This window comes from Nothobranchius furzeri, chromosome 7 (assembly GCF_043380555.1).
Source record: "Nothobranchius furzeri strain GRZ-AD chromosome 7, NfurGRZ-RIMD1, whole genome shotgun sequence".
In the NCBI taxonomy this organism is placed as follows: Eukaryota; Metazoa; Chordata; class Actinopteri; order Cyprinodontiformes; family Nothobranchiidae; genus Nothobranchius; species Nothobranchius furzeri.
In genome coordinates this window covers 54,821,424-54,839,397 of record NC_091747.1, presented here as the reverse complement: position 1 = coordinate 54,839,397, position 17,974 = coordinate 54,821,424, and the positions used below count along the sequence as shown (strand labels likewise).

The window sequence follows — 17,974 nt, the reverse complement described above, 5'->3', positions numbered from 1 at the left end:
TCTGTGTGTGTGCGTGCGTGTGAGAGAGTGAGAGATCAGCCGGGCTGTAGTTTAGCTGTTAAATGCTCCTGTCTCTGCAGCACCGTCCTCATGAACACTTTGTTAGTTTGACCACTGGATTTGAGAGTTTTCTATCTCTCTGTGTTTTTGCCTTAACTCTCTCTGCTTTCAGGGCTTTTATATATAAATATAAAACAAAGTTGCTCTCCCCTCTTCTGGCTGCTTTGCTCTGTCTGGCTGTGTGGCGACAGGTTGTAAACCAGAAGGCCAATTTCTGCTGTCACTGCGGCCACTTAGGCGGCCATTGCTGCGCCTGAGGGCCGTGGCACTTTAAACTGCAGGCTGACTACAACACTTAACTTTCTGTGCTTGCTCATGCAACCTCTCTCATCCTAAAAAAGCATGCTATCTGACTTTTTTTTTTCTTCATGTTTTACACCCCAGTCTTGTATTACGTGGTGTTTTTATGCAGATCTGAAACAGAAAATACATGTTTGCATATCTGCTGTCCGTTAATCCTCCCGACATGTTTACGTTCACACGCCCAGCACCGTATTGTCCACTCGTAACTGGTCTCTGGCTGCAGCTGTATGATTTCCCTCATGGTGTGAATCTGGCCTTTACACTCTGGTAATGCGCCTCGTCTGGCCTGCTGATTGGCTGATCAGCTGTCCTCCTGTGGCGCTCATTGGACTGATTTGAAGCTGCTGAGAGACAAATCAGCCATTTTGTCTGGAGCCTGGACCCAAGGAACTGGTGCAGAACCTAAAGTGGGTTGAGAGAAGTAACTTTAGTTTGTAACCTACACCTGTTTTTTATTTTATTCTTTACGCACGAGAAAAAAACTCATTAGCATTTTGTAACTTCATCTTCACTCTGTTCAAATTCACGACCACGTTGTCTCTGAGCTCCTCCCAAAGGTTCTTCATTAGCTTTTTATCTTTCCTCACACCTCTTCAGAAAAAGTTCCTCTTGCCGCCTTTGGTCGAGCTCAAGGTATTCTGCTCAGTGCTGCCCCCGTGATCTCTGCCGACACCGTAGCGTTTGCATCCTCTCAGAGAGATGTGAGATCCCTCGTCACATTTTCATCAAGATCTGATCGAACGATCTAACCGAGCTCTTCCACCGGACACTTGAGCGTCTCATGTCAGCTTTATAAACCTCACGCTTATGCAGGCAGCTGGCTGAGTCTTGCATGTAGTACCGGAGGCTTCTGCTAGGGGGCACTCTAGAGACGTCAGACTGGATTTGTGAGTTACAAACAAAACAAACATAAAAACAGTACAAGAGATTAGCAGCTGGTTAATTCTGAGATCACTACAAAGCAGCAGCGGTATCATACATCCAGACACTGCACGACGCCCCCTCCTGGTCACCCACATATTACAACTCGTGAAGATGTTGTGTTAATTTCAGAGGATGCATGCAAAAAAGCAAGTTACGCAAGGCAGCCATGATAGTCATACTTATGATAGACAAGCAAGCATATTCTCAGCCGTACGCAGAAATCAGCTGGCTGCGTTTCCACAGCTGCGCAGCGTCGCATTTTGGACGCGTCCCAGAAGCAAAGGGACACTTCACTTCTCTAAAAGTCTATTTTTTACGTGCAACACCTCTGGAAAGCGTCAAGCTCAGCAGTTCAGATCGGGTCAGACGGGAAGTCCAAACCAAAAAGGCATGTAAAACCTCCCGAAACTTTCAAAATAAAGGTCACGTGCAGAATTCCAGTAAACGGAGCAGAAAATAATTTAATCACTCGCTGACATCTTTCTCTTTACTTGTTACCGCGTGAACTGCCAAAATCACGTTCTCCGATCATCTCATGAGCTGGCGAGACCAGCTGCACAGAACGTTCTTGATGCCGTTTCATGTCTGAAACGCTTCCGGTGGTAAAAACACGTCTATTTCGTTTCACGCCTCCGGTGGAAAGGCCAGGTTAGTTGAAAACTCGGGCATGAAAAGACACGTTTACCGTCTATAATAACTAGACGCCAGTCTGTTTATCCACCTTGTTGTTGAAAAAGCTGGCTGCCATCCAGCAGTACAACCACGCACCCAGCTGAAGCACCCTTAAACTAAACACTTAATCCTAGTTACTGCCCTTTTTTTGTCCTTTTCCTCCCAAGAATCATTGAAATTATGACTCCTAGTATGCTAATATTGGCTGTTCAGTGTAGGGTAACACGGCAGACTGAATCAAACCGGCGCGAGGAGAGTAAAAACCCTGCAGCTTACATATTTAATTGGTGCTAATTATATAAAGCACTCAAGAGGTCTTTCATGCCTGTTTGAGCTGCTGGTAGACAGACTGCGCGAGGAAGATGAGGAAGAGTAGCGTTTTTTCACTCAGACGTCTCTTTTTTTTCTTGCTAAATAAAGTTTTGGTTGCTGAAACCTCCAGATGCATTCTGGGTTTGTTGAATGCATCGTCCTCGTTTAGCGCGTTGGCTGCAGCACCATCAGATTTCCTACAGAAGCTTCTTCTTTCCCCCGTTGGTGCTTTTAATATCTCATTTCAGCCCATCTCTTCTCTTCCCTTCCCTCCATCCATCCATCTCTCATCCCGCCTCCCCCTTCTCTTTGGACACAGATTCAGAGCGTGATCTGATCTCCATGTAATGGGAGAGTAATAGGCACTCTGCCTTGATTGGTTGGTAATTTGGGGGCGTTATGCACAGGTGCAATTTGTAATATTTTCAGTAAATTAAATTTCTTTCTCTTCCTCTCTCCCTCTCTCGTCATCCCTCCCTCCTCGGTGCTTAATTTCCACATTTTTCTCTCACCCTTTCTCCTAAATGTGTCCCGACTTTCCTTTTCTTTAGCTGCTTTCTTTTTATTCCGTCCCCTCCTTTAGCTCTCACACTCGTTCTGTCTTCTCCTGGCACGCTCATTCTCCCCTCCCCTCTCTCTCTCTCTCTCTTTTCTCCCCTCGTTTTATTGATGTACGCTCAGGCGCCCATTAGAGCTCCCTTTTTCCCTCTAGTGGAAATTGCAGCATGTTAATTTTCACACAAATTACGGCAATAGCAGGTATCTCTATTTGATACATTATAGCGGGAGCAATCAGAGATAATTGAGTGCCTTTCAGAGGGAGACGGCTGCATTCACTGCCGGCTCATAGCTGCCCCATTATCGCCTAATCGCTCTTTAAACACTGAATTTTGCCGAACAAAAATTCTTGTCATAATTTTGCTTAAGTGTATTTGGAAATCACAGTCCTTTGAGCGAGGATAATTGAAATCAAATCCCTTTCACTGGAGCTGACATTTCTACATTTCCCCCCAATTGAAATTAATTTCAAAAATTGAGCATGAATATCTTCAAATAGCAGGCAATTATGCCTTTCAATGGGGAGAAATTACCGGTGCTGAATGGCTCTGGAGGCTTGCGGGCGAGAGCACCAGTTAAATGCCTTTGTTTCCCGCCGTGTTTGCCTAGTAAAGATTTACATATATTGACTCATTATGGTGTCTTGTGAAGCTGATCGGCGTGACTACCACAAATGGCAATAATGCTCATCGCGTCTGAAAAGCTCAAGAGTTTTAAAGCTGTGTGGCCTTCGCAGCTGATGGGGGGGGGGGGGGGGGGGGGATGTTTGTTTCTCTCCCTCCCTTCCTCTGTTTTTTCCTGCAGCTGCAGTTCTTGCGAGGGGCTTGGATGTTGCTCCTGGAGTTTACAGGGGAAGGCCTCTGCTCGGGAATACGGTCCGACTACTGTTTCGTTAGCTGCAGAGAGGTCGGGCGTCGCCTAAAAGACACGAGTGGTTGTTTTAGTGTGTCGTTTTTAGCAATTTGGATGGATTTATTGGATTTATAGTGCCTTTTTCTTGTCTTCCATACATACGTCTGTGCTCAAGGGGCAAATGGTGTGTGGAAGGAAGAGCGGGGAGGGTGGGTTGGCCAGTCGGGGATGCGGGAGGCAAAGGGGGTACAAGGTGGGGGCTGGAAGAGGGGGGGGGGGGGGGGGGGGTCCGACACTCCCGAGAGAGAGGCAATTTCACAGCTGGTTTGCTCCTTAGGCAGTCAGGCTGAAAATGCTGCAGATTTGTGGAGCAAATTGAAATGGTGTCAGTGCGGGAACAATGCGCCGAGCTGAATGACGAGGTGTGTGTGTGTGTGTGTGTGTGTGTGTGTGTGTGTGTGTGTGTGTGTGTGTGTGTGTGTGTGTGTGTGTGTAAGAGAGTGAGGTGGGGTTGTGGGGCTCTAAATTCAATAACAATCCTGTAACATTTTAGCCACACCTTTCTGACACCTGTCAGTCAATCAGTTTGCAGCGACAAGCCCGCCCACAATCAGCAGTATATTGTTTGAATGTTCATTTGTGTGTGTGTGTGTGTGTGTGTGTGTGTGTGTGTGTGTGTGTGTGTGTGTGTGTAAGAGAGTGAGGTGGGGTTGTGGGGCTCTAAATTCAATAACAATCCTGTAACATTTTAGCCACACCTTTCTGACACCTGTCAGTCAATCAGTTTGCAGCGACAAGCCCGCCCACAATCAGCAGTATATTGTTTGAATGTTCATTTGTGTGTGTGTGTGAGTGTGTGAGTGTGTGTGTGTGTGTGTGTGTGTGTGTGTGTGTGTGTGTGTGTGTGTGTGTGTGTGTGTGTGTTTTCAAGAGAAAGAGGTGGCGCACACTGCTTGTGCCGACTGAGCTCGTTCAACCTTGGCAACCGTAACCGAGGCTCCATTATGGGATGCGCATGCTTTGGTTGTTGACTAGGCAGTGCATCAACGGTCAACAGCTGTGCGTGCCATGTAGTCGGTGACGGAAAGCCATTAAACACACACACACACACACATCACATAGTTTGCATTTAGCTGCATTAGATACTCTCACCACTTGATTATGCCACAGCAGTAAAAACTGAAATTACAATTATGCACGATGCCGATTGGCAGGTATAATGGGCACACACACACACACACACTTCCCGTGCAGGAATTGTCAGGGGATTCTTCCTGGTGGTAATAATAAAGCACTCGGCGCACACCTGATGGCAGTGTGGGGTCGAGGCTTAGCGTGCCCTCTGCAGTGTAGCAGGGAAATGACGAGCCAATAACTGCAATTAAACATGCAGTATAATGGCTAATCAAATTGACAGCCTCGGCTGTTCGCATGCCTCTCTCACAATGGCTTATCACAACAAACTATTATGAGGGAGGGGATACCAGGTCTGATCCGCGCTCTTCTTTCTCTCTCTCTCTCCTCCTTGCTGTCTGTTTGTTCCCTTCTTTCTAGATCTTTACTCTCTCTCCTCCTTTTCCCTCCCACTGCTCCATCTAACTCATCCTCTCTCTCCCTCTCTCTCTCTCTCTTTGGCAGGCTGTCATGTGGCTCCACTTAATTGCAGTGGAAATTAACAAAGCAAGCAAATTTGTTTTCCTGCTTCATCGTGTCACACAGAGGAAAAGATCCTCTCGGGGAGGTGTAGTCGTTAGAGCGGGGTGCGCCCTCGCAGAATCACGCTCAATCTGCCTGCTGAACTCGGCTTATTATTCTGTTTTGCATGTTTTTTTTCCACATCCTGTCATGATCTAGACTTTTTTTTTAATCAAGCTGAAATAGTTTAATGTTCAGGATGGAGTTTCCTGCTTCTCCCTCTACTGGTTGGAAGCAGAATTACAAGAATCGTACACAACCCTGCTGCAGCTTTCAGCCCTCTCAAATGAGTCTTTGCTTTATTACATTACACCAAAATAAGAGCGTAATACATTACGCTCTTATTTTTACTTCCAAGCTCCATCGTGACAACAGGAAAAAAATCGACCAAAAAAAAAGCAAAATTCTTTTTTCTTTTTTTTTTTTCTTTTACTTTTTATCGACAGTCGTCAAACTGAAAAAGCTAGCTGCTAGCCGTTGCAGCATCGTAAACTCCACTCCCTGTGTTGCCCCACCTACGTCTGTAAAGCAGGTAGATAATTCACACTAGTTTCTAAAGTGCATTTTCTGGCCAATGTAAAGTTGCTCAAGTTTCTGGCTCAAGAACCACCAAAACCAGTCTGAAAGCAATAGTGTTAAAACCCCGCAAGTATTGATTTCAGTTATTTTAATCTGCTGGTTAGAAAGTTAGCTTTAACTTCACGTCTTATAATTATATTTACACTAAACATCGATTGTAAAGTAAGAATGGCATCAACTGCACATCGTTTTTAAAGCTTTTATTTTGTAAAGTGTCCAGGAAAAACACATTTGGGAGAATCTTTAGCTACGCTAACACTGTTCTCTCTCTGTATTTTGATGTTGCTGACGTGGAGGTCATAAAGACCACACATGTCCTCCATCTTTACTCTCAAACATAAATTAGGTTTAATTTGAAACATTTTTCTATTACTAACTGACTTCCTGGTGTAACTTCTGAATAAGTTTGGTCTCAGCTGTCTCATTTAGTTGTGAAATAAAGATACATGTGGGTGTTTTTAGAGCTTCGTGGTAGCTCTGTCGACAGTGTTGCCAACTTAGCGACTTTGTCGCCATTTCTAACGGCTTTTCAGACCCCCTTAACGACTTTTTGTTTCAATAAAGCACCTTGCGACAAATCTGGCGACATTTCTGACCCCCCTCAGCTACTTTGACTACAACTTTGTAGCCGACTTTACCTGCAGATTAGAGATGCATCTGAAGCGACAGGACCGTCCTTCCTTCAGAGGATCAGAAAGGAAATGATCTGCGCGTGTGCGTGCAGGCAGCGTCGCACTCGCACATGGCTGCTGGCTTCTCGCACCACCTGTGGTGCATTCAAGGAACATTGGAACTCTGTGATGAGTTCAATAACGTAGCACATTTAAAACTTTTATAAAAACAGAATAATACTGTAAGGCAAACACCTCAGGTCATTGGCAGTTTGCATGTTACGTTTCTGAATACTAAATACGGCCTGCTTTTTTTTACACAAAAGTACTAAAAACAACAAAACCAACCAAAAAAAAAATATATTATCTGTTAGGTCAGTATATAGCATGAATTACAACATAAGAGTACATCTCAAGGAACTTAAACTACAAGAGAAAATTCATTTTAATTCAATCATTCATACATTCCTATCGATTTAATATTTTTGTGTTTACGAGTTCCATTCTCTTCAGACAAAATAGAAATATTCCTTCCATTTTTTGTGCCATCTTTCCTTGATGTTTTAAAGGCTGCTGTTTTGTATTCAATGGAGTTTTTATTTTAATAAAATATTAAAAAATAAATTAAATATTTTTTTAAATGAAATCACGCGGGTTTATTTGATTTACTCTACAAGACCGGTGACGTCATCACGCAAACCAGATGACGTCATCGCGTTGTATGCAAATTGTGACGTGACGTCATCTGGCGACTTTTGGGGGGAACTTCAGCTACTTTCAGTCAAAAACGGTTGGCAGCACTGTCTGTCGATGGTGCTCGCTAGCAGAAACCTTCGCAGAGACCGGATTGTCGACTCTTTAGTTAAAAATCCACAAAAGCCAAAAAAAAAAAAAGCCGAAGGATGTGCATCCTATTCTCTCCATTTGATTTCACTTTTCGAACCCAACTATTTATTTTCCTGGCTGCGGTGTTCGTCACACACAGATGAGTGGCTGTAACGAGGGGAGTGTTTAAATCTGTGTATTTGGCTGAGTCTCTGTTCCTAATTATAAAGTTAGGAAACCACAGAGAAGAAACATTTGAACAATACTTTAGTTTTTTAATGATTATTTGTTGGAATACTTGGAAAACGCAAATTCAAAACCTACTACATAACATTTGGTTATTGGATAAATGTTCAGATATTAAAGGGAAGCTAATGGATGGAGAATCAGATGTGATTAATTTTGGTTTAATGTGAGTTTATTGATGTTTTCATTTGATTTTGCTTTTTCTGCAGTATTCTGAGAAGGCTCTCTACAACCAGATCTGCTTCTACAGATTCATCTTTGATTGGGAGCACGCCGTCACTAAAGTCCTGTCACCTGATGAGAGAAGTAAGTTGGTGATTGTGATGTCATACGTGTCTTGGTGTTACATTTTCGCGGCTTCGGTGAAACAAAGTCCACTTATATTCACTTCTTACTGTTTTTATTCCTGTTATTCTGCCGCTCCAGCTTTGAAATCAAGTTAGTGGCGCCACTGAAAGAACTTTGAATTTTAATAACCTAACAATGCTTTCTCACGCGTACAACATGACATTAGCAATCAGTGTCTCAACATAAACCTTTTTACCCAGGCTGCACTTAAAATATTCACCGGCGATGCGACACACACGAACACACACCAAGTTGCGGCGCACAGGAGCTGGTTATGGGTAGGGGGGTTAAGGACATTCAGCTCCTCGAGTCGACAGCCCTAATTTAGGAGACGGATTCAATCACACACACATACAGAATGCAAAACGCTCCAATCACTGGAAGAAAGCAGGAAAGGGCCCTCCATCGCTCTCCCTCTCCCCTCACTGTCCATCTCTCCGGCTTTCTCCTCCGTGCTCCCTCTCTCCTTTTTGTCTCTCTCTCTGCCTCTCTTGGACAGGCACTCGTTTGGCTGTGTTGATTGAAAACAGGTTTTAGATTTGGGGAAATGATAGGGCGAGTAATGGGCGCGCTGACGAAAGGATAGCCCTTCTCCTGTAATGGGACATGGAGCATATATTTCCCCCCTTGGACTCAAATAGACGCTACTCCAGCGATCTGGGTGCACTCGGTAGGCGTCGGCTCCAAGGCCTCTTTAGCCACAGCTCTCCCTGATTGATGTCACTTGATTAGAAAGGGCCGCCAGGCCGAGTGATTTATTTATTTGATTAAATATTTATGTATGTATGTTATTTATGTATGTACGCCTGGGCCGTGCGAGGCAGCAAAAGAGTGAGACAGCTGACTTAAATATAACGTGTAATCAACAGATGACCACTCAGAGGATGGAGGGAGCTGAAATAGAGCGATTGTAGAAGAGGGGGGGGGGGTATTAACATGATTATAGCCTCCATTTTTGCTTTCTTTTATTTCTGTCTTTGCTCGATGCAAGAAATCATCACCAATCAATTCCCGACTCTCCTCTTTTCGTTATGTTCGCTTGTGTTTTACAGCACTGGCGTGTTTTTCTTCCTATTGGTCTTTTTTTGTATCGTCATTCATGACGTCACATTTTTACCAGGAAATGGTTCAAAACAGGCTTAGAGCTAGCATTTAAATTAGCGATCTGTCAGGGATGCGATATTTCGTGCTACGATACTGAATTGATATTTAAAAGATGTACATTTTTTAATTGAGAATTGACATGTACCGTATTTTCTGGAGTATAAGTCGCACCAGCCATGAAATGTATAATGAAGAAGAAAAACATATATAAGTCGCACTGGAGTGTAAGTCGCATTTTGGGGGGAAATTTTCTTATTTTTCTTACAAAATCTGAGACCAAGCGTTTCACATTGCAAGACAAGTACCGGTAACAATAACAGAATAAACAACCAGGGCGCAGCAGCGCGCCACGGTCTCCAGCAGAGGATGGCGGTGTTTCAAACCCTCGCAGTGGGCGGGGAGAGCTCATTCCTGGGCCGGAGCCGCCCGGCCTGCAACAGCTCGCCACGGTCCCCAGCAGGCGATGGCGGGGCAGAGGAGCTTATTCCTGGTCCAGAACCGGCCTGCAGCAGCGCGGTATACATAATGTGGTATATAAGTCACTTTGGTATATAAGTCGCAGGACCAGCAAGACTATGAAAAAAAGTGCGACTTATAGTCCGGAAAATACGGTAATCATTTACTGTATTTATTTTGCGTGTTGCAGTTCAAACTCCGACTGCTAGGTGGCAGCAGTTTTTAACGCCTTCATTCTGGTGCAACAGTGAAAGCTTTCTCTGACACTGGATGTGTTTTGGAACTGTCTTGCCTGAGTTTTCCAGTAAATAATTCCTGAGCACAGCCATAGCTGCAGCACAGCACTCCCCACGGGATGGGTGAAACGCAGAGATGTCATTTCACCAGTGTGTGATGATGACTAATGGGACTTTAGTTGGTCCACAACAAGTTTTGCATTCACAATCCAACGTAACAGACTGCGGAAAACATTCAAAATTTACCTGAGATGTGTCTGTCGTAATCCCTGTCTTCCTAGCGTCAAACTTTTGAGTGACATCTTATTGGACCAAGAAAGTGAAACTAATAAACCAGAAAATAATCGTTTGAAACCAGTTCAACGTTCCGTTAAGACCAACGATTTTAGCAGGAGGTCACGTCTACAACATGTCTGCCGTGACCTAAAGGCATCGTGCATTAGCCTCTGTTTACACCTGTGTGTGTGTGTGTGTGTGTGTGTCGTCTGAACTGGTTCACATTGTTTCACTGTACCATTTAATCCCGTCTCATTGCATTTCCAAACCAAACCATTAATTTTCTGCACACTCACTCCTTTCTTTTCTCCAAATAAAACACACACACACACACACACACACACACACACACACACACACACAGCTAAAAATATAGGTTGGGTGTAATCCCTCAGTCCTGGGGCAGAAAGGCAGTAATACCCCATATTACTGCATTACGCACCCAGGGGCCCGCACCACTCAGATTACAAGGAGGAGATGTGCCATCCTACACACCGACCATGAGTCCATGCGTGCATGTTAGCGTTAGCGTTAAAACTGATTCACGAGAACCTGTTTCTGCTTTCTGGAGCTGATATTACTTCAGTAGTTTGAGTAGTAAATGCAGCAAAACTGGATTTATAACTAATGCAACCACTGAGCCTTCGTTTAGTGTTTTTTATAACAATGAATCATAAATATGCAAAAAATTCATCCAATTTCCCACCGTTTCACTAGCTAACTCTTATTATTTAAATCAGAAATTCCTCGAACGGTAACCGTGCAGCAGTGGCTGGTGACGGCTCACATTTCACTCTGTTATTATTACTCCTTGTGTTTTACTCAGTCTGCTGGCTTAACATCAGCTGGGCGGATGCTACAGAGGTGCAGAGTGACAGAACGGTGATTATGAATGTGTGGCGTGATCGTTGGAAATGTGCCGCTAACGCCGCTGCACAAACGAGCTGGTGTTTCTGCCCGAGGTCGACTCTCAGCGGCGCGCTCTCCATCTGTCACCCTCCACGCTGGACACACACACTCCTGAAGGGCTGTGTTTAAATCTCACAACTAAAAGCTGTGGTTTTGTTTTTTGGCCATTTGAATGGATCGATCGTCTTAAGTCGGCTTTTGTTTGCTCAAAGCCGATGGAGGTGATTCTCGATGCGTCTGTTTAGATAATATCTGTGTTTTTACCCCCAGTCCAGCCGCGACGCAGTCTCAATGTAAATGTTTGAGAGCTCACTGAGCATATATATATATATATATATATATATATATATATATATATATATATATATATATATATATAATAGAAGACATAAATGGAAAATTGCACAGACTGTACCTGCAACACAAAAGAGCTCTGACTCAAGCAGATTGTCGAGTGTGTGAGTGTGTGTGTGTGTGTGTGTGTGTGTACACTCCACATTTGCAAGCGTGTCTTATCTACATGTACGTTGCGTTTTTTGTGCCTGATTGGTGCGACTGAGTAAAACATGGAGGTAATTTCACCCACTGCAGGAGATCTCTAATGGATTACACACAGAGTCAAGGAAAAAATAATAAAACCCACACACACACACACACACACACACACACGCTGTCCGTTTTCTTAGCTGGGAGCGTCCCGTATCAATGACTTTCAAATCGTTTCGCTTTTCCTTCTGATCTCCTCCCTTGTTTTCTTTTCTCCTTTCCTCTCCGATGCCCCTCCATCCCTCCAGGTTTCAGCCCGGAGCGTAGGCAGTATGATTGCGTGCAATAATGCAATTTTTTCGCATTGATAAAATATAAATTGTCCTTGAGCTTCGCTTTTTCTAATGATCCATTTACAGACACCTCAGAGCCGCGGTCCTCTTCCCTGCCCTCCCACTCCTCCGTCTCTCCCGCTCTCCTCCCACCTCCCTCTCTTCGGCGATACAAAGCAGGGTGGCAAAATCCACGGGTGCGATTGTCAAATCAATTATTCATTCTGTGCAATTACACTCACACAAAGAAGTTTCCCCGTGCTCCGAGTAGTGATTAAATTAACTGCTATTCCAGCTGCCCGTCGCCACCAGACTAATAGAATATTCATGGAGGCGGCCGACAGAATGGCCGATCTCCATTAACTTCATCATGCTCACTTAATTACAGGCTTGTTATTGTATTTACACCTAGTTAGAGCGTGCAGAGCCCCGATCTCCTCGTGCCCAGCTCCACCAGAGTGTGTGACAACACCTAGTTAGCTCTGGTAACGTGCACCGCTCCTGGACTTCATCCCTCCGTCACGTCTGGGCCTCCGCTTCACCGTCCCTTACTTTTTCTTTCTACTTCCGCCTCTCGCTCCCTGGTCTTATTTGAGCCTCGCTCCCCGCTGAACGCCCACTCTCTCTCTCTTTTGCTCTCCACCGGTTAATGGATAAGCTGTGCATAAGGATTTTACTGTTCTCATGCAGCAACTGCCGCAAGCCCAGATAATAGATCATAGATCTGGGCTTGCTGCAGTTGGTCAGGTTTTCAGCAACGGGATGTGCTCCAAGAAAGAGGTCAGCTGACCACCTGAATACACTGAATGACCAGGTTGTTCCATCTTCCCTGACGGCACGGGCATATTCTAAGATGACGATGCCAAGATTCATTGGGCTCACATAGTGAAAGAGTGGTTCAAGGAGCATGAGGCATCATTTTCACACATTGACTGGCCACCAGAGTTCAGACCTTAACCCCATTGAGAATCTTTGGGTTGTGCTGGAGAAGGCTTTGTGGAGCGGTCCGACTCCACCATCAGTGCAAGATGTTGGTGAAACATTAATGCAACGCTGGATGGAAATAAATCTGGTGACACTGCAGAAGCTTATCGAAACAATGCCACAGTGAATGTGTGTCGTAATCAAAGCTAAAGGCATGACGGCGTCCAACAAAGTATAAGCGTGTGCGACCTTTTTTCTTGGCGGCTTTTTTCCGTGGTTTCTTTTTTTTTTTTTTTTTTTTTTTTTTTGGGCCAGACAGTAGATCTAGTCTGACAACAAGTCTGTGAAACAACCATTAGGGCACAATCTGTGGTCGCCTTTTCAAGTTGCCTCTTGGACCAATCGTAGCAATAAACAACCACAGATATCAGTCAACAGGGCAGTTGATGCATAAAATAGCCAATGCAATTAGGAAATCAACAATTTCTCACATGAAGATACCTCATGTTCTGTAAACAGCCCACAAAATGTCAAAATACTTGTAGTCAGAATTAGGGCTGCAACAACGAATCGATAAATTCGATGAAAATCGATTACTAAAAGCGTTGGCAACGAATTGCGTCATCGATTCGTTGTGTCGCACAACTCTTCCAAAAGCGCCCCCCCCCCCCTTCCCGCCCGCCGTTGCGCGCAGACAGATCAGCGCGAAGGAGAGCCGGCAGGTGTTTGGAAGAGGAACATGGCAGAAGCAGCGAGAGTCAAAAAAGTAAAAACTTTTTAAGTTTGGGAGCATTTTCAGTTAAATCAGGCGAAGACATTCGTTACCTGCAACGTTTAGGTCAGACTTAGCATGGCACGGGATGATGCAGCGTCTTGCAAGCTTGTCGGGATCATCAGCGAGGAAGGAGAGAACTCTGTGTCCGGGTAAATTAAAAACTTTTCAAAAGTGATTCATCCAAGTCCCGGATTATTACACCGGCTAGACATGCCCTGAGCTCGTAAAAAAAGAGTCTAAAGTCGTGAGCGCGACGCTTATTAGATGAGCGGGGGGACTCGCGCTGCTGTGAACCGGTTCCGCCCAAGGCCGGATTAACTGGGCAATTGCCCAGGGCCCACAAACTCTAAAGGGCCCAGGGCACGAGCACAATACTGTATCTATAATTTCCCGCTTTATGAGGACTATGGTGACCGTACGTTCTGTTTTCCCCGGACGTGTCCACTTTTCACTCTGTCCGGCGCGTCGGGACTGCGGGTTCTTGTATTGATGAAAATGTCCGGCTTTTCATCCAGGAGCAGGGATCGAATTATGGGGGAGCTGGATATCCTACACATCCAGGGAGCCGGAAAAAAGTTTTCTATATTATATCATTTTTGGACTCTTTTGAGCAGAGAGCGGCACAGCGCATTGTTGTGCAGCGATCCAGGCAGCTGCTTCCGGCGCACGGTCCATTCTCAAAGTGGCGCAACCAAAAAACTATAATTAGCACACAATCGTTCATGTCTGCACATGTTGTCTATTTTCTGTCTTATTTGTGCCTGGCGCTCTGCTACTGCGGAGCTCATCACCTGTGCTGTGGTGATGTCACCTCACGCAGCATCGAAAACGCGCTCTGCGCTTTACAGTCAGGAGATCCCTTTGATCTGCTCAGAAGTAACTGATGAGGTGAAAAAGTAAGAATCCAGGCAGCAGTTTTTCTGGAGAATTAAGAGGAGATGCAGGAAGATGAGAGACAGACAGGACAGGAAAATAGTTAAATAAAAACAAGAAAACAAAACAAAGTGTTGAAAAGTAAAATGTAGGTAGATTTATCTCCACTACACGTTTTTACCTGCATAAAACAACAAGTTACACACATGTAATAATTATACATTTGATACTATTCAGATCACCTTCAACACTCAGTCACACACCCAGGGCCGTTTCAAGACATTTTGGGGGCCAAGGCAAAATGCCCCCCCCCCCCCCCCCCCCCCCCCCCCCCAATAACTGGGCTCCCCAGAAGCCTCTGTGTAATTCATACCCTCTCCAGTAGTGTTAGTTATACAGTGTTTATAAAAGCCCCTCAGACATTACTGACATGTTCTAATATTATCAGATGAAAAACTAAATTATCAGACATGCTGTCTCATCTGCTGCTTTTCTAAACTTGCAAAAAGTAACAAAACCATTTGAAAGCCACTATTTGTGGATTCTCTGAAAGTTTCCATGGAGTGTGTGACAACTTATTTTTTCAGTCATTTTTGGAAATAGTGATCAATTTTGATTAATTCACAGCCTATGTTTAATTACATTTAAAAATTAGTTGTTTGACATCCCCAGTTATAATAAATGTCTACAGATGAGATCAAACAAAACAGATGAGAATTGCCCTAAAGCTGTTTAACTTGGACCAAGCATTTTAGGTCACAGATAGATGTAGCTTAGGGTCTCTGTCTATACACCTTATAAGACAATTTAGGTGATGGCATGTTGTTTTTCTGCTATTGAACTGTTTTCTAATAATGTTGTGTTAAATAAAGTGAAGGAAGGAGAGAAATAACATTTCCCTAGCAGTTTTTAAAAATTTCCCCATGTGATCCGATTAATCGATTAATCGTGTCGAGACCCCATCCGATTAATCGATTATCCAAATAATCGTTTGTTGCAGCCCTAGTCAGAATGCAAATATTTCACCTATCGTCATTAGATGGATTGGCAAACACTGGTTGGAAAAATTAGGCGCACCTCCCAACTTTATTTCCCAGTGATTTTTTTAAATGCAATACTATTTCCAAGCATCTTTTTGCTTGAAAATACATATTTCATACACACCAACTCCCTGCTTTACCACCGGGGCTCCTGTAGCAGCTCTTTGCTGCTTTTATAGCAGCACTGTCCTCCCATGTGACGCAACTATGAGAAGATAGATTCATTAATTTGTTTCTGTTTTGAACAAATTCTTAAATATTACAAAAATATTTATTTCTCTAAACACACCTCATGTTTGGTCGTAGCGTGGGTAAACAACTCAACTCTGCCGCCTGCTGATTCAAACCGTTACCTCCGTTCTCCTTAAAATGCGAACTCTGGGTATTGTTTTATAACTTGGTGAGTATTTGTGCTCATGACCTAGCAGCCCTGTGAACAGTGTAACTTTTAGCAGCTTTGAGTTTAAATTTAAGATACATAATTAATGGTCAGAAAAAAAGGAGAAAAACCAACTTTGAACCAAACTGCAGCTCCTCTCGGGTCACTTTCCCACCCAGTGATGCTTGCTGCTCCCTTTTGTGTGATGGTGGTGTTATTACTTGGTTTCTTGGTACTTAATCCACACTCTGCACTCTGTGTAATATTGAAAAGGTTCGGTTGTGGTTGGCAGAGCCGTGCCTCAGTCTCCTCTTTGGCCTTATTACAGGCCACCTGAAGAGATAACGGGGACGAGGTATTGACTTCAAGCTCTTGTTGGGCTTTGCTATCGATCTCATGATCCTGTGTGGGTACGCGTTCCATCGACCCATCAGTCCAATTCTGTTCGATAACCCTTCCAGCTCTCAAACTGATGGCATTACTTACAGACGCCATTGGATCTGTTCGCTCGGCAGTTAAGTTTGAAATGCTCTTAAGTGTTTATTAGAAATGACACAAAGCGCAGTTCTTTTTGGCGTAGAAGGTGGCAGAACTTAAATCGGGTGGGTAACACCGTCAGAAATTTCATATCACAATATTTGTCTTCCCCAGAAAAAGTCAGCAAGTCGTCCAGCGAGAAGGAGGCTTACCGGAGGCTGAAGGAAGTGCCGGAGAAGGCTTTAGCCACCAGCAGCTACTCCGATGTTAACTTGGCCAAACTCTTCCAGGCCTTCGCCTCACTCAAGTAAAAACTCACACCTGCAGATGAGCAGTGGGCCCGGACAGAAAGCTAAAGATTTACACGCTTCAATCACCTCTGTGTTTGGTTTGCAAATAAAGGCGTGATTACTGATCGAAGAGTTTTCCTCTTCGTGTCACATTCCCTCCAGCTAATGGGCTTGTTGTATCCCTTAAAACCCCAATCACGCCTTTCCCTGGTCTTTCCCCCTCACACACTCACACACTCATGGCTTGACCCTATCACCCTGACTCAGTATGGTAAAGGCGAGTAGCAATCATACCTAAATGACAGTCTATTGTATGTGCAGAGGCTAGCTGAGCCCAGATGTGTGTATCTGGGCGCGTGTGAGAAATGACATGTCCTCAGAGCAGCTGCTATACTCCAGCGGCAGCTAATTAGCCAATGATAGTGACCCCAGCCACTATAAGACCACTGGATGCCCGTGGCGATCGGACACTTGTTCTGATTACTGCCATTCATCCCGTGTGTGAGTGCCAGAGTGTGTCAGATCCCAGGATGAAAGAAAGGAGGACGTATGGAGTGTCGGGGTGAGGAAGGCCACACGCGCTGCTCCTACTTCTCCTTTTGTCCCACATTTGATCTGCTTCTCCTCCGCTGCCTCTGTTTAACTGTTAGTTCATCCTTTCCTCTCTGATCTGGACAGGTTGTGCTTTTAAAAAGCTTCGTCTTTTTAATGTTCCTGTTCTGTTTTGGATTTTTTTTTCTCTAAGAATCAGAATATTTTGTATTCATGTTTTGATGTTCATTCAGCTGTTTTGTATACGGAAACCTAAATAAAGAACTAAATGAGTACAAAGTTTCTCCTCTGCTGGATAGAAGGATGAGGAGGGGGGGAGGGGCTTGGAGTAGACCGCTGCTCCTCCACATCAAGAGGAGCCAGTTGATGTGGCTCGGCCATCTAGTCAGGATGTCTCCTGGACGCCTCCCTGGTGAAGTTTTCCGGGCACGTCCAACCGGGAGGAGGCCTAAAGGTAGACCCAGGAAACGGTGGAGGGACTATGTCTCTCACCTGGCCAGGGAACGCCTTGAGATTCCCCCAGAAGAGCTGGCCCAAGTTGCTGGGGAGAGGGAAGTCTGGGCCTCTCTGCTTAAGCTGCTGCCCCCACGACCCGACTCTGGATAAGCGGGGATGGATGGATGGATGGATGGATGGATGGATGGAAGAAAAAAGATCCTTGTATATTAAACAGTTTACCAGTAAAGATTTGAAACATACTGGCAAGTGTAGCTAAAAAGGACAAAACAAAAGTTACTGCTGAGACCGGGAGTCGATCTGGTGTATGATCATTGCAAAACCACATATAAGGTAGGTACTCTAACCACTGGACTACAGAGTCTGTTACAAACATCAGTCATCTAACACACATCATGTGCTGGCCATCACGTAGGTCTTTGTG

General features: G+C 44.5%; 1 protein-coding gene across 2 annotated transcripts in view; it reads left to right on the top strand.

Moving 5' to 3' along the window:
- pola1 (polymerase (DNA directed), alpha 1) overlaps positions 1-17,240 on the top strand; it is a 70,924-nt gene extending 53,684 nt beyond the window's left edge. For both annotated transcript variants that reach the window (XM_070553220.1, XM_054751108.2), the window contains exons 36-37: positions 7,847-7,943; positions 16,427-17,240. In XM_070553220.1, the coding sequence (XP_070409321.1) occupies positions 7,847-7,943; positions 16,427-16,563 (234 nt within the window). In that variant the 3' untranslated portion in view covers positions 16,564-17,240. The remainder of the gene's footprint in view (positions 1-7,846; positions 7,944-16,426) is intronic.
- Positions 17,241-17,974: the final 734 nt, after the last annotated feature.